The 22,938-nt window shown below is 36.3% G+C and overlaps 1 protein-coding gene across 1 annotated transcript in view; it reads left to right on the forward strand.

The window, feature by feature from the left end:
* Positions 1-22,938, forward strand: part of LOC110446473 (kynurenine 3-monooxygenase-like) — a 37,549-nt gene that overhangs the window by 8,233 nt on the left and 6,378 nt on the right. The window contains exons 2-13 of the mRNA XM_021491646.1: positions 4,215-4,284; positions 9,341-9,528; positions 10,187-10,235; positions 10,812-10,899; positions 11,596-11,764; positions 13,123-13,316; positions 14,385-14,442; positions 15,238-15,327; positions 16,087-16,144; positions 16,567-16,649; positions 18,559-18,660; positions 21,059-21,118. Coding sequence (XP_021347321.1) covers positions 4,215-4,284; positions 9,341-9,528; positions 10,187-10,235; positions 10,812-10,899; positions 11,596-11,764; positions 13,123-13,316; positions 14,385-14,442; positions 15,238-15,327; positions 16,087-16,144; positions 16,567-16,649; positions 18,559-18,660; positions 21,059-21,118 — 1,209 coding nt within the window. The remainder of the gene's footprint in view (positions 1-4,214; positions 4,285-9,340; positions 9,529-10,186; positions 10,236-10,811; positions 10,900-11,595; positions 11,765-13,122; positions 13,317-14,384; positions 14,443-15,237; positions 15,328-16,086; positions 16,145-16,566; positions 16,650-18,558; positions 18,661-21,058; positions 21,119-22,938) is intronic.

The following is a 22,938-nucleotide window of genomic DNA, read 5'->3' on the forward strand; positions in this document are numbered from 1 at the left end:
CAAAGGAGTCAGTGTGCTAAAATTTCTTCATTTTCCTTGTTTAGAATCAGAGGTGCTAGTTTCAAATACTTTTTAGTCTGAAATCTGTATGCTAGATATTGAATAAGGTGGTTTTATTGTTTTTTGTCACTTTGAATAATATTTCTGTTCATGTTAAAAACAAAATCAACTCTCTGTATAAATATATCAGGTGACCGTTAAGGCCCATGGGCCTCTTGTTATATATACTGTAAAATAGCTATAGTTTTAAATAGGCAACTGCAGACTGACATTTATTAAAATACACCATTTTAGCCCACTAGTACAATTATTTTCCCCCGCTCTCAGCGAAGCATTAATTTGAGTTTTTCCAATGGGTACATTTCCGTGGCGTCGTAGAAACGTCAGTTCCCGCCGCCATATTTGTTTTGGAAAACTAATCTGTTCGATACCCCTCGTTATTTATCTATCAACCATGATATTCCGATTCGCTGTCAAACTTTTGCCAGCGCGCCTCTGATTGGTTCATCTAAAGGTCACTTGAATGTGACCCTGACCGCGGCACATTCAGATGTTCAGGCGGAGCCATGTAACAGATGATTTTAATCAGATTGCCTTTTTCATACCTCTGACTGAGGCATGCCTGAAATGTGTCTTGATACGAGGTACATTTTAGGTATGCCTAAGGTAGTTAGGTATACCTAAAATATGTGCCTAAATCATACCTCTGACTGAGGTATACCTAAAATGTGCCTAAATTGTACCTAAAATGTGCCTAAATCTTACCTCTGACTGAGGTATACCTAAAATGTGCCTAAATTGTACCTAAAATGTGCCTAAATCTTACCTCTGGCGGAGGTATACCTAAAATGTGCCTAAATCGTACCTAAAATGTGCCTTTTTCATACCTCTGACTGAGGTATACCTAAAATGTGCATAAATCGTACATAAATCATACCTCTGACTGAGGTATACATGAAATGTGCCTTGATACGAGGTACATTTAAGGTATGCCTAAAAAATATCTTATCCTTACTGGGAATAAATTTTAGCGTTTTATTGAGATACAAGGTCTTTGCATTGTTGTTCATATAATAATGGCCCCTTGATTAACGAAAAACCTCATTATCTGCAGTTTCCGCTTAATAACTCTAGCAAATATTAGCTAAATTCCTTCAAACTTGATAACAATGTTTGTGTTCCTCTGTCTTTCCATCCATCTCGGGCACTCTTTGGTTTTCGTGTGATAATTGCTATAGATATTGTGCAGATATTTCAAACCGAATTCCGTATGCACATTCGACTCATGCTAAGTTTGCAAACCGATGTGATTTGTGCATATTTATAATTAATGTGGTTAGTAAATTCTGATGGATTAAACAATTAATTACACCCTAATACCTACATGTTCAATAAAATGTCAAACTTCTGTATAAGGCTTTTTTTTTCTTCCAGTTTCAAGCTATACATTATGTCTCAACAGCATAAATACTCACATGTTTAAACCTTACCTCAATAATGTTTACCTACAATGTGTCCTGCAAGCGGGGGATATAAATTCCACAAATTTGCTTGTGTGATTTTAATGCTGCTTATCCTGTAATGCTTTAATGAATTGCTTTGTCATGGTTATTTCAGATAAGCGTAGCATGACTATAGACACTCCGTATGACTTAAACCATGTGAATATTCCATGTGTGCATGTGCTCCTTATATCTTAAGTACTGTTTGAAGCATGGTTTATCCAATATTTGTTCACTTATGTAATATTTGGAATAACATGACATGTTTCGTGTTAAAGAGGGAAATTTCTTCAGGTTTTCAACATTGTTAGCCATTTTGTAATCCCATTAGTTGTTGTTATAAACATGGCTGAATAAAATACAGGAATGGGACAAGGGGTGCATGGTTTTGTTTAAGAACCAGAGCCATTTGATTTCTATGTATTATACGTATACAGGATAATTCTAATTCACTATAGGTAAGGGATATAGTTTACTTGTGACACAGGTACTGTCAAAACAAACAAGTAAATAATTAAATGTAATCGTTAATTAATTGACCAATCACATAAAGAGCTTTAAAAGAGATACATGATTCCCTTACATATTCCCCTTACTGTTGGATGAAGCATTAAGTACAATTACTTTTATCATTTTGAGACTTGCCTTTACAGTTTGGTATCGTTGGTTATAGTTATGGAAACATTGTTAGTTCTTTGATACTTGCAACATGACAAGAACGTTTCTATCTTTCAAATAGTAAAATATTGCAAACGAAAAATATGGAAACTCATTTATAATATACACATTAAAAGTACATGTACAATGTATAATCATAAATTAAAGTTTGAAGATGTACCAAGCCTTTATAATATGTGTAATGTGTTCATTTTATACCACAAATCAGGTGATATTGTGGTGGCCCTCAGTTGTAAGCTTCAGGGTTTTCTATGTTGGTCATGTGGATTCATTCATAACTAATATGAAATCAGTGGATAGTTCATGTGACTATTCCTTTCATTGTTCAATGATCACATGACTGGTCATGTGTTAAGATAAATGACATACGATATGTAACCTGTGAAGTATTGTCTGTTCAACATTTTACTGTCATGTGACAGCATTGGAGTGGTTATTAAGTACATAAAACTGTTACAAACAGTATGATACTAATCAAATACAGGAGGATATGAAATACGCTTATAAAAAAATGAGAGTAGGGAGAGTATACCCTACCTTATAACATGTTACAGTTGTAACACCTGCCTATACAGTTATAATGTACATTTAAGCATTGAACTGCTTTCAGTTGGCATTCGTAGGCAATATGAATGCCAACTGGACAAAGGCAAACTAATGTTGGATTTGCCTTTGTCCAGTTGGAATTCATATTGCCTATGACTGCCAACTGAAAGCAGTTCAATACTTCTATTTACTATTTTTGGAATCTGTTCATCTCTTAGAAAATTCTATTACACTTATTATTATTCAGCATTTACAATTTTGTAGTTCAAATAATGTATGTATCGTGTATGCTTTTTTAATGAAAAGAACGGTCATCGTCCAGGGAGGGTCAGTGTTAACCAACGTAACAATTATGACCTCATGATAATGATGATGTCAACAATCGGTCCATGGCATTTATGGCCTATATGAATGCCAACTGAATTTGGTAGGGTTGTATTATATAGTGGCAATGTCTTACGATGGTAAATATCTATATATGTGCTTTAAAGAAAATCTATCACAGAACACGTATATTTATAAGTTATCACTTAACAATGGAATATAATATTCCTGACACAATATAATATTCCTGACACAATATAATATTCCTGACACAATTTTATAATCCATAGTTATGAAGCATGTGTATAGTACACATTGGTCCATGATAAATAATTTGCAGAGTTATAAATATAAAATATAAACTTTATTTATTTAACAACAATTACGAATCAAGTTATTTCAACTTATATTAATTACTCTTGTTGGCCCGAATGTGAGCGCGTGGGGGTGTCTTTGTGTGGGAGGAAACCGGAGTACTCGGAGAAAACCCGCGTAGTCGGGCAGGTGACCCCAACCTTTTCACGTCCAATCGGAGAATTGAACCCCGGCCGCCTTGGTGAAAGACAACTGCGCTATCCACTGCACCACCCGACCACCCTTAGTTATTGCAGAGTTATTGTCCTTTGTATACATTTGAAATGAAACAAACATACCTGGATAACTAGTTCCTCCAATCCTTGAAGCTCAGTAAGTTTTACTTTGTCAAATACTTCACTTTGTTTCAACAAAATCAGGTCTTTTGATTACTTTATCTGTAAAAGGTTCAAATGACGAACCAAGGGCACCTGGAATGATGATGTATGACGTGTAGGTTCCTAGAGTAAAGGGCATTAACTTTGCAAATACCATACTAGTCTACATTCAAGGTTGCAGGGACCAAATGTGTTAAAATAATCAAACAAGTTCTTTTCAAGATCAATAACCAAGAGAACTAGAAACATATTTTGTCTTTACCTTGGTCGGTTAATTGAAGGGCTGTTAATTTTGAAAAACAAAATTGCCTGGACTTACATTCAAGGTCATGGGAATCAAATGTGCTGACAACAGAAAACTATTTCTAGTTGATTTGGCGGCACTGTCATTTATATGGCCATTAATTTTGGTAAAAAGTTATCAAATCTTTCCGTGACAATTCTGGTATTCTTTTTTTTTTTTTCATTTCAGGTGGGGGCTCTGAATGCTTGTTTCATGGCTAAGAGAGGATTCAAAGTGGATTTGTTTGAGAAACGAGAAGGTATGGCTGTTATAGCTATATGATACTATGATATGTATCATAATTTAACAATATACATATAATTATATACTATATCAACTTTATTTATTTTACAACAATAATGAAACAAGTTTTCTTAACTTATTATACCCCCCACAACAAAGTTATTATACCCCCCACAACAAAGTTATTATACCCCTCGCAACAAAGTTATTATACCCCCCGCAACAAAGTTATTATACACCCCGCAACAAAGTTATTATACCCCGCAACAAAGTTATTATACCCCCCGCAACAAAGTTATTATACCCCCCGCAACAAAGTTATTATATCCCCCGCAACAAAGTTAGGGGGGTCTGTCTGTCTGTCTGTCCATTCGTCTGTGGACGCAATGTAGTACGTGTACTCCTCCTAAATTACTGCATGGATTTCAATGAAATTTGCTGATAACAATCCTTGCAGCTTGGAGATGTGCGTCAAGTACTTTTTATTGGGTTACCTCCCCTTTTCATAAAGTTATGACCCTCGGTTCATAAACATTCTCTAGACCATGACATTGTGTAGGAAACGCAACATTTTTTTATATTTTTCATTCAATTCCTTCCAAATTTGGTATGGTAATACTAGAAGCAATAATGTTCAACATATATAACCGTTTTTTTGTCAGGTTTCACCTTTCCACATTTTGAAAGGTCGAAGGTCAGGAATGAATTACGTCACAGAAATGACTAAATATCTCTGAAGGTATATTGAATACACATATACATTAATATATATTGTAGGCATTCATGCAATCTACTCTACTGACAGTTTCTGAGGTCATGGGGTCAGAAGTCAAAGGTCATGAATGAATTACCTTACCCAAATGACTAATTATCTCTGAAACATTAGGTATTTCGTATTCACATATGCAGGCTATATTATGCAAACTTCCAAGGTCATAAGGTCAAAGGTCAAAGGTCACATGCATTATGTTACTGATGGCTTATTATGGCAAAAATGGTAGGTATTTGTATACACATACCTTAGAGTAAATGTAGCATTGATGCAAGCTACATTGTGACAAAATTCTGAGGTCATTGATTCAAAAGTCACAGTAGTTGTGTTTGTCTTTTCCATCGGTCTGTCGATAAACAATCTGAGGTTAGACTTTTTCATGACCCTTGATCTTTTTATATATTTTTTCCCTTGTTTATTTAGCCCCTGCATGGGCAACAAGCAGCCGGAACACGGGGGGTATTAGTTAGCCCATAGGCGACAGTTCTAGTTTTGATCACTCTTGTTGGCCCGGATGGAAGCGCGCAGGGGGTCTTTATATGGGTGGAAACTTGAGTACCTGGAGAAAACCCACGTGGTCACACCAGCCACCCCATACCTTTTCATGTCCGATTGGGGAGAGGTGATTATGCTATCCACTGTACCACCCGACCACTCTTAATAATTTAAAAATAGATCATCAGTTTCAAATTGAAATATCTCATCTTTTCTCTATGCAAACAAAAACACACTCACATAAATGATACATGTTTTTTCTTGAATTTTTTGCTCACCTGGCACGAAGTGCCAAGTGAGCTTATGCCGTGGTGCAGCGTCCGTTCGTCCGTCCATGTCCGTGTCCGTCCGTCCGTCCTCGTTCGTCAACTTTTCCTTTAAACAACTTCTTCTGAAGAACGGACAGGCCTAGAGTAATGATATTTGGCTGAAAGCTTCGTTAGTAGGAGCCCTACAAAGTTTGAGAACGAAAATGACCTTGACCTGTTTTCAAGGTCACAGGGGTTAAATATGTCAAAAACTTCAAACAACTTCTTCTGAAGAACTAGAAGGTATATAATCTTCATATTTGGCTGATGGCTGCCTGGGATAGAGCCCGTCAAAGTTTGAGAATGAAAATGACCTTGACCTACTTTCAAGGTCACAGGGGTCAAATGTGTCAAACACTTTAAACGACTTCTGAAGAACTGAAAGGTACAGAATCTTTATATTTAGCTGGTGGCTTTCTGGGATAGAGACCAACAAAGTTTGAGAATGAAAATTAGTTTGACCTACTTTCAAGGTCACAGGGGTCAAATATGTCAAAAACTTTAAACGACTTCTTCTAAAGAATTAAAAGTTATAGATTCTTCATATTTGGCTGATGGCTTCCTGGGATGGAGCCTAACAAAGTTTGAGAATGAAAATTACCTTGACCTTCTTTCAAGGTCACAGGGGTCAAATGTGTCAAACACTTCAAACGACTTCTACTGAAGAACTGAAAGATATATAATATTTATATTTGGCTGGTGGCTTCCTACGGATAGAGCCCAACAAAGTTTGAGAATGAAAACTAGTTTGACCTGCTTTCAAGGTCACAGGAGTCAAATGTGTCAAAAGCTTAAAATGACTTCTTCTGAAGAACTGAAAGGTATAGAATCTCTATATTTAACTAGTAGCTTCCTAGGAAAGAGCCGAACAAAGTTTGAGAATGAAAATGACCTTGACCTTCTTATAAGGTCACATGAGGCAGATATGTCAAACACTTTAAACGACTTCTTCTGAAGAACTGGTAGTTATAAAATCTTAATATTTGGCAGGTGACTTCCTGGGAAAGAGCCAAGCAAAGTTTTCGAATGAAAATGACCTTGACCTACTTTCAAGGTCACAGCGTTCAAATATGTCAAACAGTTCAAACAGCTTCTTTTGAAGAATTAAAAGGCATAAAATGGGATAGAGCTCACCAAAGTTTGCAAATGAAAATGCCCTCAACCTACTTTAGAGGTCACAGAGGTCAACAACATTTTAATGGATTTGTTCTTGAGAACTAAAAGGAATGGATTCATAAGATTTGGCTGGTAGCTTTTTGGAATAGAAAATGACATTGACCTACTTACAAGATCACAGGGAAAAATATGTGAAGCAACTTCTGAAGAAGAATCAAAAAGCATAGAATCTTATAATAATATTTTGCTGGTAGTTTCAACAGATGGAGCCAACAAAGTTTGCGAGGGAAATATTTTTAGTGCAATATAATATTTAATGAGAATATTTTGCTATGACTGCTTAAATATTCAGGTCAGCGATACAGGCCCTCTTGTTAACATTTTTCTAGAAAAAATAAGATAACAACTGACTTAAACAATATATGTTTTATTTCCAAGATCATGTTTGTTTGCTTGAATTATTTGATAAGTACTTGTTTCAGATATTCATCTTTTGTTAAGATAAATTGTACAATATCTGCATTGTTATTTACTGGAATCTTTTGTATCCCGCCCTGTCTGATGTCACAGTGTAATATATTTAAACAATACATGTGTCAGTACTTGAAATATATCTGAGATTAACTTGATATGTACTTGAGGTTAAAGTATTGTTGAAGGTAGGACTCCAACATATATATATGTTTTAGGTCACCTGAGGCTGAATAGGCTCAAGTCTTAGTCCATTACCATGTGTTGTACTGCAATAGTAATTTGTGATTTCCACTACTTTATAACTGACAAACATTTTTTTTCTTAGTATGGTGTCTGTATGTCATCTGTCTGTTATTGTTTTCCTTTACACCCACAATGAGTTCTTTCTGAATGATTGATTAGATTTAAAACAAAATTTGCTATGATGCATCCTTAGACCAGGATACAAATGCTCTATGTGGGGAGTGTATAGCCCCAATCTTGGGTCTGAGATATATGTTGCCGAAAAGGAGCAGTTTTAGTGTTTCACATTTGAAGTGATATTCCTTGTGAAATATCTAATAGTTTTCATTGACATTGGTAATATCAGGTGATGGGTATTGTATTTTCGATAAGTGAAAGTTTTATTCTTGTAGATACCAGCTGGTAGTGAAGGTTTACAAATGAGGGCTGTTTGATTTTTAGCCCACCATCTGTCACCTTCGTCTGTGGTCCCTGGTTCGTCATCTATCCATCCTTAAACAATTCTTGTTACGATATTTATCATCTTGCATTTGAGAATGAAAGTTTGTTAGTGCTATTTCTCATAAATTGTTGGTTGGATATTTCTCCAATTTCACATATGGGTTCCCCATGGTCTGTACTTATGCATATTGTTTTGGGACTGATAAAAAACTAAGATGGCCGACAGGCAGCCTTTTTGAATTTGAGAAAGAAAGTTTGTTAGTGCTATTTCCCAGAACTTATTGCAAGGATCTTTCTCAAATTTCACATGAAGGTCCCCCATGGTCCCTAGTTATGTATATCAAATTTTTGGACTGATCACAAAAGCAAAATGGCCGACAGGCAGCCATCTTGTATTTGAGAACGAAAGTTTGTTAGCGTTATTTCTCAGAATGTTCAGGAGGGGTCTTCTCAAATTCCACATGAAGGTTCCCAATGGTTCCTAGTTCCACATTTTGAATTTTGGGGATGATTGGAAAACCAAGATGGCAGGCAGGTGGTTGTTTTGAAATTGGGAGTAAAAGGTTTTTAGTCCTATTGCCCAAAAGGTATTGGAGGGATCTTTCTCAAATTTCACACGAAGGTTCTTCTTGTTCTTAGTTATATGCATATCAAATCATATCAGCTGGCCATCTTTAAAAGTATTTCTCAGAATTTACTGGAGGAACTTTGCTCAAATTTGATATGTAGGTTCCCACTTGGTCCTGAGTTGTGCATGTTAACTTTTGATGTTGATCAAAAGATTGATTAAGATGGCAGATAGGCAAACTGATCAAACAGATAAGAGAAAAGAAGAGAAAAGATCAAACTGACAGAACTTATGAAGAATGTACTATGGTGGGCTCAAGATCCCTCTTGGATCTCTTGTTTTACCGTCCTCTATAAGCCATATTTCAACCATATTGCAAACATGATATAGTTAGAACAAAGAAATGATATTTTCTCTAAAAAAAAAATGTTAATCCTTCAGATGGCAGAAAGACTGGGCCCAAGATGGGTTAGATTTTTTTCAGGTTTAATGAGAAACCCACTTCTCCTGAATGATTGATTCATCTCCAATTTAAAAAAAAAAGCCTCTTATTTAATTAGTAACCAACTTCCTTTCAAATATTATATATACTTTTCCTGCAAAACTCGACAGATTGAAAAACTCTGATGATCATGATATGGCATTGTTGATACAGATATCCGAACCATGGATGTGGTACGGGGCAGGAGTATAAACCTGGCCCTGTCTGTGCGCGGGAGGGAGGCCCTGAGGGAAGTCGGATTAGAGGAGGTAGTCATCAAGGAAGGGATCAAGATGTATGGCAGGATGATCCACGGTGGGGATGGTTCCCTCAATGAGATCTATTATGGCAGGAAAGATCAGGTAAAGGCATGGCACACACCAGGTATGGTTCTAGAAACCTTAAATCAATTGGATAGTTAAAACACAGGAAACTTTAGTAAATTTGAGGAATCACCCCATTTAATCAAAGGTGTACATGTTGGTCTGTGGGGTGTTTTACTCTGATTATGGACATCCAAGTATTTGCTGAGCAATTGGAGCAAGACCTGTAATAATAGTAGAATATGGGATTCAATCACAACATTGTTAAATGTGACCAATTACGTAGATGTTTTTGGTCGACCAGTTACTTCCCCTAACATTGTGGCTTCATTAGGACAGGTACTCTCAGGGTGGATCAGATGTACAAAGGGTAAGGAATAGATTGGTCACAATTATTACATTACACATATATTGAAATATTTTTTGTTTTAATCTAACAGTTATCGTTATAATTTGTTGGCAAAATTCTTCTATTATTACTTCGTTTCAATCGGTCCGACACAAGGTACCCGATACTTCACAAAAAACTGAATATTTATGTATTTCAAATATCAATTACCGAAAAGTTGATCAGTGATTTGTTTACAGTGACCAGACTAATATTTAGCATATGTTATGTAACTTACAGAAGATCTGATGACTTAGGTTAGTTAAGAACTATGCATAACTTTAGTGAAATGTACATATTTTGTTACAGTACATCATGTCGGTGGACCGGCGAAAACTCAATGAAGTGTTGCTGACCGGTAAGAATTAGACATTCCACTCGTTCATCCTGATAACCGAAGGCTGTGTACTACTCGTTGTGGTACACAGTACATGTGAAATGTGACTTCCTGTAATATTGATTGTATCAATTGATGATTTAGATTTAAATTTCTATTTTGATTGTATTTTCATTTCTTTTTTGATTGTGTCAAGTTAAATGATTTGGATTTTAATTTCAACAGATTCTTGTTATGTTCTATACATATTAGATTGGCCCCCATCTCTAGGATATAGATTTATTTAGAAAATACTTCTAGTGAATATTGATCACTTTAATGTATGATCCTTATAATCTCTAAAACATGTGGGCGATAAGCTAGTAGTAAAATGCAGCATATATACATATGGATGTATCGTTTGGGGGTGGGGAGGGGGTATATCTTGGTAAGCCCCTGGTCACTTTGGGGGTGGGGAGGGGGTATATCTTTGTAAGCACCTGGTCACTTTGGGGGTGGGAAGGGGTATATCTTTGTTAGCACCTGGTCACTTTGTTTTCATTTTGATAATGATACTCACTTATGTGGTTTTAATGTTTTTTGTTTTCACTTTCATAGCTGCTGAAAAATACCGTAATGTCCAAATGCATTTTGAACAGAAGCTGGTTCGCTGTGATATAAAGACAGGTGATCTAGAATTCAAAAGGTAACCATTGACAGAGCATTCACTCTTTGAGATTTTATGAGGTTGTTCTTTATAGTGTAATCTCTCTCTCTCTGAGATGTCAGTCTCCTCAGACTGTCCTGACATGTGAAGTGCTATCATTTTAGTTTGGTAATATTAGATAAATGTTAATGTTTACAGTTCTGTTGTGGGATGAATCTATCACAAAGAATTTTTCCCTGAAAAAATTGTATTATCTATATAAAATGAATAGCATACTATTTTACAGATGATTCTCAGTTCATTTCCGAATCTCAAGATTTTTTTCTTCAGATTTTCCAATCTTCATGTCCATTATGTACATTTTCAGTAATTATCCTTTTGTATGAAAAAGGATTTGAGACAATATTTCCACATACAATGACAAATTTAATAACTTAGGTCCAATATATATAGCACCATTACATCATTATCTTCATCAGATGAAATAAAACCTATCGGGTAATTATCTCTGACATTTATGCTCACAGTAAGTGAAATAGAATCCGTTTGAAAAGATGGTATTAATCATGAAAGGGACTCGATGTAAGGAAGTGACATACTTTTTGTACAGGTGTAATGTTGAGACATTTCTCAGCTGTTCAAAAATCTTAACTGGAACTCAGAAAAATTACAGTAACAGCTAATTATTAAGTAAATTATAATCTGTATCTTCCACATTTTCATAATGCGTTTCAGTAAAAGTGGACAGACTAATAAAATGTGTGTTGACCTTATAATCGGAAATGACGGAGCATTTTCTGCTGTCCGACAACAAATGATGAAAGACACACTGCTAAACTACGAGCAGACCTACATACCACATGGGTACATGGAACTATGTATCCCTCCCAACTCTTTAGGAGAGGTGAGTTAACAAACAGTCCTACATACCACATGGGTACATGGAGCTATGTATCCCTCCTAACTCTTTAGGACAGGTGAGTTAACAAACAGTCCTACATACCACATGGTTACATAGAGCTATGTATCCCTCCAAACTCTTTAGGACAGGTGAGTTAACAAACAGACCTACATACCACATGGGTACATGGAGCTATGTATCCCTCCCAACCCTTTAGGACAGGTGAGTTAACAAACAGACCTACATACCACATGGGTACATGGAGCTATGTATCCCTCCTAACTCTTTAGGACAGGTGAGTTAACAAACACACCAACATACAACATGGGTACATGGAGCTATGTATCCCTCCTAACTCTTTAGGACAGGTGAGTTAACGAGCAATCCTACATACCACATGGGTACATGGAGCTATGTATCCCTCCCAACTCTTTAGGACAGGTGAGTTAACGTTATAACAAGCAAACCTACATACCACCTGGAATAGACTGATATAATCATTATTTTTCTCAGATAAATGACATTGGCCTACTTTTTTTAAGCTTAATGGCTTTTAATATATTTAAAAACTAGAACAACTTTATCTATAGGGTCCTGAGGTCTGGAGCCTTGATAATTTATATGTAATGAAGACCAGTCATGCACATCTTTCTTTTCAGTATATTGTGTTGAGTCAAAGGTCAACTTTGAAAGCTGGTCAGGGTCAGACTTCAAAATAAGCTATAATGAGTTAAAAAGCTTTTAAAATCTTCTTCCGAGTAGCAATAGGATGATATTCCCATGTATGTGGCCAATTTCTACTAAGGATGAAGAACTTTAAAGTTTCCTCCTATAATTTACCTTAAATTTTCAAGGTCACCAGACAAGGGATCAAGTATGTTAAAATATTTAACCAACTTCTGTTTAATGATGAGTCCTTAGGTCAAGAAAAATTACGCTGGAGTGAAGAATTATCAGGTTTTTCTCAAATGCATGACCTTGTGTTGAAATCTTAAAACCACTTCTTCTGAATAACTTAGAGGTCACTATATTTGGTTTGTGGCCTACTAGTATATGGTGAAGGGTTTTTCTACTATGAAAAACAATACTTTTCTTGTTTTCACAGTAAAGCTATCAATCACACAAACAATGATTTCAAAACTTGATGTCCCAAAAGGTAATAAAAATGTAATATTTGTTCTTGATAAATAGCAGTTATATTTCACTTGTAGGTGTAACATTTTACAAATTTTTCACATGTGCTATGCAAAGAATGTATAAATGTCCCTGCTCACTTTGTTTTTATTTATTCAGATTCTTAATATATCCTTTTTTGTTTTAGACAGTCAAATTTAACATACTATTTTTTCTGTACGTTCCAGTTTAACATGGGGGTGAACTATTTGCACATTTGGCCGAGGAATGAGTTTATGATGATTGCTCTACCAAACCAGGACAAAAGCTTTACTGCGACTCTCTTCATGCCTTTCGATATCTTTAATAACATCAGTACCGTAGAGGAAGCTATGGTCTTCTTCCGGGAAAAGTTCCCAGATTCTATTCCACTGATCGGAGAGTAAGTGCACTGATCCAGAAGAAAGTTTTATCTATTAAGGGTTTATGCTACTATATACAATATTAAGTTAATTTTCTTAGGAGTTTTCTCCCTTGATTAGGCCCCTGCCATTAAAACAGAATGAAATGTATCATGTCTGTCTTCCATCGTTGTTGTTTCCTCTACCAGACTAAAAACTTCTAAGAGACACATTATATATTTTACAAAGTTTCGTAGCTATACTTACATCATGTCTATAAACTAGTTGGTATGTCGATTTCAACTTTTAGGTTTGTATTCTCAAGGTCAGATCAAGAGTTCAAATGGCATATCAAAATATTATTTTTCATCGATAACTTTTGAATAGCAGAAAACATTTACCGGTATTGAACTTCCTAAACAAGATTCTCCTGACTACATATACTTGACTATAAGGATACGTATAGTTTATAACAGCACAAACAATGGTCACATGTTGTTGAATTTCTCTACCTCTGTAATTGTTTATGACACTGTAGATTGATAAACATAGTGTTTACACATGAGTCGAGCTGTATAGGAATGTCAGCTGAAATGTTTTCTAGCTTAACATTGGTAATATGCAAAAATAATGCAGCTATATTTACAGTTCTATACCCAATTATTGTTTCATTTGTTGTAAAATTAAACAGTTTTGATTGTTCGTAAAGCTAACGGTCAAATTGAAGTATCGGGCGCAATGCGCGGCCGGCCAGGCCATTATATGGTACTTAATCACGATTGAATGTCATAATGGAGAAACATGAAGTTAAAGACAGCAAATCCTCAAATTGCGATGTTCCATATTTGAGGAATTGATCTAATAGTGACAGGAGGTTTTAATCAGCTGGTGAATTAATTAGCTTATTAGCGTTTCTGTGTAACCAACACCTCTGACATTTACTGGTTGAATAGGCAGTCAATTACAAGGGCAAATATGGTAGTAATTGGTTCGTTATACCAATTATTTAACACACCTCCTCTTACTTTTGAAGAAGTGATCATTCTGTGATTCAGTGGTTGATGTTGACAAGATATAGATACATTTTTACTAATATGTTAATATTTCAGAGAAGCTATAAGAGAGACTTTCAGGAAAAATAAAGCATTGCCCATGGTTTCCATCAAGGTAAGACACTTTATGTTCAAGACTACAGAGTGCAGAATGTACGTTGCAAAAAAGTGGTGAATTTTAGGAATCTAAGCATACTGTGTTATATTTTCACTTCATTAGGTATTTACACATACAAAGTACTATCCTTATATTTAACATCCACATGTTTTTTAACACCCCATTCATTACTCTGTAAATTTCTCAAACTTTGTGAGAACTGTTTGTTTCCTAGCAGGTTACCATTTGACACACTTTCACTATTTAGAAGATATTGCATTTGGTGTGTGTCTGTCATCCTGATTCATAACCAGTGTGTCCTTTTGTTGGATATTTTGTCAACATCTGCATATCTAATCATTTCCATCCTTGAGGCAGAAAAGCCCCCCTGGGCTACTGTGTTCAGAACATATTACATCAGATGGCAGGGTGTGACTTGTAAATTGAATTCAAAATAAGGCATCATGTAACACATATTTACACAGACAATATAACTGCTCAATTTATATAACTGAATTTATAAGTAAGGTTAAATTGTCTAAAAGGCATTGAGGTAGACCTGCCAGCTCATTACATTTTGATGTCATATATACTGTATAATACCTTATGATGAACAATGTTAATTCAACAATATTAAAAAAATAATTAACTGAGGCCAAAGCAATCTTAAAGTTTGTTTATTATTATTCGAAATGTTTTCTCACTCTCGTTATTAATTCTACCATAAAAGATGCAAATATTTCATTATATCTTAAATAGTCATGTGTGTTGAAATTTGTGATTGTCTAAGGATGTGATTTGTGTGTGTTTTAGTGCTCACCCTACCATGTCGGAGGTAAGACGGTCATCATGGGGGACGCAGCCCACGCCATGGTTCCCTTCTATGGACAGGGCATGAACGCAGTAAGTTTTTGTATTACAAACGTAGCCAACCTAACTCAGACTTTTCATTTAAGTGTAAACAATAGAAGTTGGATGTAATGTTATATTAAAAGGTGCATTACACCCTAAGCAAAATGAGAGGACAACGTTTTGATAAAGAATGTTATCTTACGAAGTAAATGTCTGTCCTTCACGGGTAAAATCTTCGCTTCCCCAATGTTTTCCTTTCACATGTACTAACTACATGTATATATAGCATGTTAATGTCTACATATATTGGCATTTGTGAAATAAATTCGCCCTGATTTCAGAGGGCAAAAAAGATGAAACTTAATTACATAAACTGTGGCAAAAATGTCCTGGTACACGGTAACTTAGAGTTAATAGTATGAAAAATCATAACAGCAGATATGATGTAAATATTGGTTGGACACCTTACCTTTCCAAAAAAAAGGGGGTATTTAAGGCTCAATGATTGCAGATTGATGTTACAACACTTGAATTAACAATGTCTGAAATTTTCAGTTGTCAATAAATGACTTCATGTACAGGTGTTCAGATCATATTCAGGTTGATTGATAGAATTGTGTAAGATGAGTTGTACCTGAAATCAACATTAATACAAGCTGATCTATACCATTACCATGTATATTAGATACATTGAATCTAGTATGATCTGTAGATCTGTGATTGTAGTTAAAGAATCTGCATCCTAAAGATTGTAATCAGTTACATTACACATTGTTTTATACCTCTGTATATTTTATATTTCTGTATAAGGGATTTGAAGATTGCATTGTGTTCAACGACAAACTGAATGAGCACAATGATGATTTTGGTAAGTAATCTGCTTCTTCATTTTGATTTTTCTCAAGACTTAAAATAAGAAAATAATATCCCTTTGTGATGCGGTCTGGGACGTTTTGAATTAATATGCATGGCACTTTTTGTCGTCACTCTATATAGCGACTATACCATTTGATTTAAGTAATTTTGGTCCCATTCTATATAATGACCAAATATGGGAATACCTTCACTGAGTTTGTATTTAAGAACAAAAGAGGTCAACTATCTAAGTAATTTGTGTCATGTATAACACCTCCATAATTCTCTTGAAGAAATGTGGATTGCATGAAGTTCATTGTCATTCTGACATATTGTATTGTGTTTATAAAACAATTATTGGCTTGTGTGTGTGGATCTCTACATGTGTATACCGTTATTTCAAATTAGAAGTTACCTTTGTTTTACCTGTTACAGATGCAGCCTTAAAAGCCTATACCGAGTACAGAAAACCTGACGCCCAGGCCATCAATGATTTGGCGATGTACAACTATGTTGAGGTATGGTGTCATTCCTGTGTGTTTTATACTGACACAGTAATGTAAACATACAACTATGTTGAGGCATGGTGTCACTCCTTGGGGTTTTATAATGACACAGTAATGTAAACATACAACTATGTTTAGGTATGGTTTCACTCCTGGGTGTTTTATACTGACCCAGTAATGTAAACATACAACTATGTTGAGGTATGGAGTCACTCCTGGGTGTTTATAATGACACGGTAATGTTAACATACAACTATTTTGTGGTATGGTGTCACTCCTGGGTGTTTATAATGACACGGTAATGTTAACATACAACTATTTTGGGGTATGGTGTCAATCCTGGGTGTTTTATACTGACACAGTAATGTTAACATACAACTATGTTGAGGCATGGTGTCACTCCTTGGGGTTTTATAATGACACAGTAATGTAAACATACAACTATGTTGAGGTATGGAGTCACTCCTGGGTGTTTATAATGACACATTAATGTTAACATACAACTATTTTGTGGTATGGTGTCACTCCTGGGTGTTTTATACTGACCCAGTAATGTAAACATACAACTATGTTTAGGTATGGTTTCACTCCTGGGTGTTTTATACTGACACAGTAATGTTAACATACAACTATTTTGGGGTATGGTGTCAATCCTGGGTGTTTGATACTGACACAGTAATGTTAACATACAACTATGTTGTGGTATGGTGTCAATCCTGGGTGTTTTATACTGACACAGTAATGTAAACAAACAACTATGTTGAGGAATGGTGTCATTCCTGTGTGTTTTATACTGACAGAGTAATGTTAACATAGAACTATGTTGAGGTATGGTGTCACTCCTGTGTGTTTTATACTAACACAGTAATGTTAACATCTAACAATGTTGAGTTATGGTGTCACTCCTGGGTGTTTTATAATGACACAGTAATGTTAACATACAAATATGTTGAGGTATGGTGTCATTCCTGTGTGTTTATACTGACACAGTAATGTAAACAAACAACTATGTTGAGGTATGGTGTCACTCCTGGGTGTTTATAATGACACAGTAATGTTAACATACAACTATTTTGTGGTATGGTGTCAATCCTGGGTGTTTTATACTGACACAGTAATGTTAACATACAATTATGTTGAGGTATGGTGTCACCCCTTGGTGTTTTATACTGACACAGTAATATTAAAATACAACTATGTTGAGGTATGGTGTCATTCCTGTGTGTTTTATACTGACACAGTAATATTAACATACAACTATGTTGAGATATGGTGTCACTCCTGGGTGTTTTATATGACACAGTAATGGTAACATCTAACCATGTTGAGGTATGGTGTCACTCCTGTGTGTTTTATACTAACACAGTAATGTAAACATACAACTATGTTGTGGTATGGTGTCACTCCTGGGTGCTTTATACTGACACAGTAATGTAAACATACAACTATGTTGAGGTGTGGTGTCACTCCTGGGTGTTTAATACTGACACAGTAATGTTAACATACAACTATGTTGAGGTATGGTGTCACTCCTGGGTGTTTTATGCAATGCTTTTTGTAAGGCAAGGTGTCCTGATCAATACATCAAGTCACTTTTATCAAACTAAGAGTAAAGGTCAATGTTAATTATAAAGTCATGATTCTGATGACCTCTAGCATATTTCTTCTGATTGAATTTTTGAAGTAGTGGACCACTTATGATGAACCCCAGGGAACCAAAAGAGACTTTTGGTATAGGTGCAGTTTCTTCATTTGATGCGATGGAAAAACAAACCAATATTACTTAATTATATGGATGATGTGAATTTAGTCATGTTTAAATAAGCATGTTAAAAGGAGTTAATAAGGTCTTCTAGAGTTCAGTAGCAATGTGCTGTAACAACTACATACACCTTTATTGTGACATTGTTTGTGTTTCCAGATGAGAAAGTCTGTAAACTCAAAGATGTTTTTGCTGAGAAAGAAGCTGGACAATTTCCTGTACATGCTGTTCCCTAACAGATGGGTTCCTCTGTATACCATGGTAATGTGTTTATCAAACACTACTACACTAGATGTTACCACTACCACACTACATGTTACCACCACTACTACCACACTAGATGTTACCACTACCACACTAGATGTTACCACTACTACACTAGATGTTACCACTACTACACTAGATGTTACCACTACTACCACTCTACATGTTACCACTACCACACTAGATGTTACCACTACTACACTAAATGTTGCCACTACCACACTAGATGTTACCACTACTCCACTAGATGTTCCCACTACCACTAGATGTTACCACTACAACACTAGATGTTACCACTACTACACTAGATGTGACCACTACCACTAGATGTTACCACTACAACACTAGATGTTACCACTACTACACTAGATATTACCACTACTACACTAGATGTTACCACTCCCACTAGATGTTACCACTACAACACTAGATGTTACCACTACTACACTAGATGTCACCACTACCACTAGATGTTACCACTACAACACTAGATGTTACCACTACTACACTAGACGTTACCACTACCACTAGATGTTACCACTACAACACTAGATGTTACCACTACTACACTAGACGTTACCACTACCACTAGATGTTACCACTACAACACTAGATGTTACCACTACTACACTAGACGTTACCACTACCACTAGATGTTACCACTACAACACTAGATGTTACCACTACTACACTAGATGTTTCCACTACCACTAGATGTTACCACTACAACACTAGATGTTACCACTACTACACTAGATGTCACCACTACCACTAGATGTTACCACTACAACACTAGATGTTACCACTACTACACTAGACGTTACCACTACCACTAGATGTTACCACTACAACACTAGATGTTACCACTACTACACTAGATATTACCACTACTACACTAGATGTTACCACTACTCCCCCTCTACATGTTACCACTACCACACTAGATGTTACCACTTCTACACTAGATGTTACCACTACCACTAGATGTTACCACTACAACACTAGATGTTACCACTACTACACTAGATGTCACCACTACCACTAGATGTTACCACTACAACACTAGATGTTACCACTACTACACTAGATGTTACCACTACCACACTAGATGTTACCACTACCACGCTAGATGTTACCACTACTACACTAGATGTTACCAATACCACCAGATATTACCACTTCTACACTAGATGTTACCACTACTACCACACTACATGTTACCACTACCACACTAGGTGTTACCACTACCACACTAGATGTTACCACTACCACGCTAGATGTTACCACTACTACACTAGATGTTACCACTACCACCAGATATTACCACTTCTACACTATTTGTTACCTCTACTACCCTATTACAATTACTACACTAGAAGTTATCACTACTACACTAGGTGTTACCACTACCACACTAGATGTTACCATTACTTAACACAAAATGTTACCACTACCACACTAGATGTTACCATTACTTAACACAAAATGTTACCACTACCACCAGATATTACCACTTCTACACTATTCGTTACCTCTACTACCCTATTACAATTACTACACTAGAAGTTATCACTACTACACTAGGTGTTACCACTACCACACTAGATGTTACCACTACCACACTAGATGTTACCTCTACTATACTAGATGTTACCACTACCACACTAGATGTTACCACTACCACACTAGATGTTACCACCACCACACTAGATGTTACCATTACTTAACACAAAATGTTACCACTACCACACTAGATGTTACCACTACTACACTAGATGTTACCACTACTACCACACTAGATGTTACCACTATTACACTAGATGTTACCACTACTACCACGCTAGATGTTACCACTACTACACTAGATGTTACCACTACCACTAGATGTTACCACTACAACACTAGATATTACCACTTCTACACTATTTGTTACCTCTACTACCCTATTACAATTACTACACTAGAAGTTATCACTACTACACTAGATGTTACCACTACCACACTAGATGTTACCACTACTACACTATATTATTTCAGCACTAGATGTTACCATTACTACATTAGATGTTACCATTACTACATTAGATGTTACCATTACTAAATTAGATGTTACCACTACCACTGGATGTTACCATTACTACATTAGATGTTACCACTACCACACTAGATGTTACCACTACCACACTAGATGTTACCACTACCACACTAGATACTACTACCACACTAGATGTTACCACTACCACACTAGATACTACTACCACACTAGATGTTACCTCTACTATACTAGATGTTACCACTACCACACTCAAAGTCCTTAGAATATTTGTTTTGTATTTAATCAGATTGAGATAAAAGGAAAGCTGAAAAATCTTATTTATTTATCACAATTTTTCAGGTGTCTTTTTCAAGGACCCGGTACCATGAATGTATCAAAAGACGGGAGTGGCAGGACAAGGCTAGTATCCTCCCGTGTAATTCACCCCTATAGAACATGTATTACTGCTGTATGTACAGACTCTGTAGCGCAAAATATTAGTTACACAGATTTTTGGCAGGGTATACGGGTCATACCATCCCTTATACCCTGCCAAAAATCCGTGTAACGAATTTATTACCCCTTTGAGTCTTTTATATTAGGTTTGTACAGTTCTCCGTCAACTTTTCTGTTGTCAAGATAAAAATGGCACAGTACCTCATTTAGTTTCGCTTTATCAAATTCCTCGAACTGTTCTTCCTGATTCTTTTCTTTTTAATACGTCCTCAGCATGTTTGCCACTTGTCTGTTCGACTTTTGTGTGTTTTGTGGCACATATATAGTTTGCCCTTTTGGCGAGTATTTCCTCATCGGTATGCGAAGCGAAACGTTTTGCGATTTTGTAAACAGCGAAACAAACCACGAATGCGAGTAGTCTCCCGTTGCCCCGCCGCAAGATACAAAGACACGTGACCCGTATACCCCTTGTAAAATCACTTGATTCCACCGTATTACTGCTGAGAATCAAGTGACAAGACCGTATACCCCCTGAGATTTTCGTATACCCCCCGAGATTTATGAATGTGGTTTAGTACACTGTATTTTTTAACCAATCAGATTCCTAGATTTTTCTCAAAGGGGTAATAATGTAGGACATTCTATCTAGTGTATTACACCCCTATAGAACATGTATAAATACTGCTGTATGTACGGACTCTGTAGCGTATAATGTAGGACATTCTATCTAGTGTATTACACCCCTATACATGAGGGTAGACTTTCTCTATCCCGCATACCTACATACTGAGGGTAAACTTTCTCTATCCCGCATACCTACATACTGAGGGTAAACTTTCTCTATCCCACATACCTACATACTGAGGGTAAACTTTCACTATCCCACATACTGAGGGTAGACTTTCTCTATCCCACATACCTACATACTGAGGGTAGACTTTCTCTATCCCGCATACCTACATACTGAGGGTAAACTTTCTTTATCCCGCATACCTACATACTGAGGGTAAACTTTCTCTATCCCACATACCTACATACTGAGGGTAAACTTTCACTATCCCACATACTGAGGGTAGACTTTCTCTATCCCACATACCTACATACTGAGGGTAGACTTTCTCTATCCTGCATACCTACATACTGAGGGTAGACTTTCTCTATCCTGCATACCTACATACTGAGGGTAGACTTTCTCTATCCTGCATACCTACATACTGAGGGTAGACTTTCTCTATCCTGCATACCTACATACTGAGGGTAGACTTTCTCTATCCTGCATACCTACATACTGAGGGTAGACTTTCTCTATCCTGCATACCTACATACTGAGGGTAGACTTTCTCTATCCTGCATACCTACATACTGAGGGTAGACTTTCTCTATCCTGCATACCTACATACTGAGGGTAGACTTTCTCTATCCTGCATACCTACATACTGAGGGTAGACTTTCTCTATCCTGCATACCTACATACTGAGGGTAGACTTTCTCTATCCTGCATACCTACATACTGAGGGTAGACTTTCTCTATCCTGCATACCTACATACTGAGGGTAGACTTTCTCTATCCTGCATACCTACATACTGAGGGTAGACTTTCTCTATCCTGCATACCTACATACTGAGGGTAGACTTTCTCTATCCTGCATACCTACATACTGAGGGTAGACTTTCTCTATCCTGCATACCTACATACTGAGGGTAGACTTTCTCTATCCTGCATACCTACATACTGAGGGTAGACTTTCTCTATCCCACATACCTACATACTGAGGGTAGACTTT

Source organism: Mizuhopecten yessoensis, unplaced genomic scaffold, assembly GCF_002113885.1.
Source record: "Mizuhopecten yessoensis strain PY_sf001 unplaced genomic scaffold, ASM211388v2 scaffold2699, whole genome shotgun sequence".
Taxonomy (NCBI): Eukaryota; Metazoa; Mollusca; class Bivalvia; order Pectinida; family Pectinidae; genus Mizuhopecten; species Mizuhopecten yessoensis.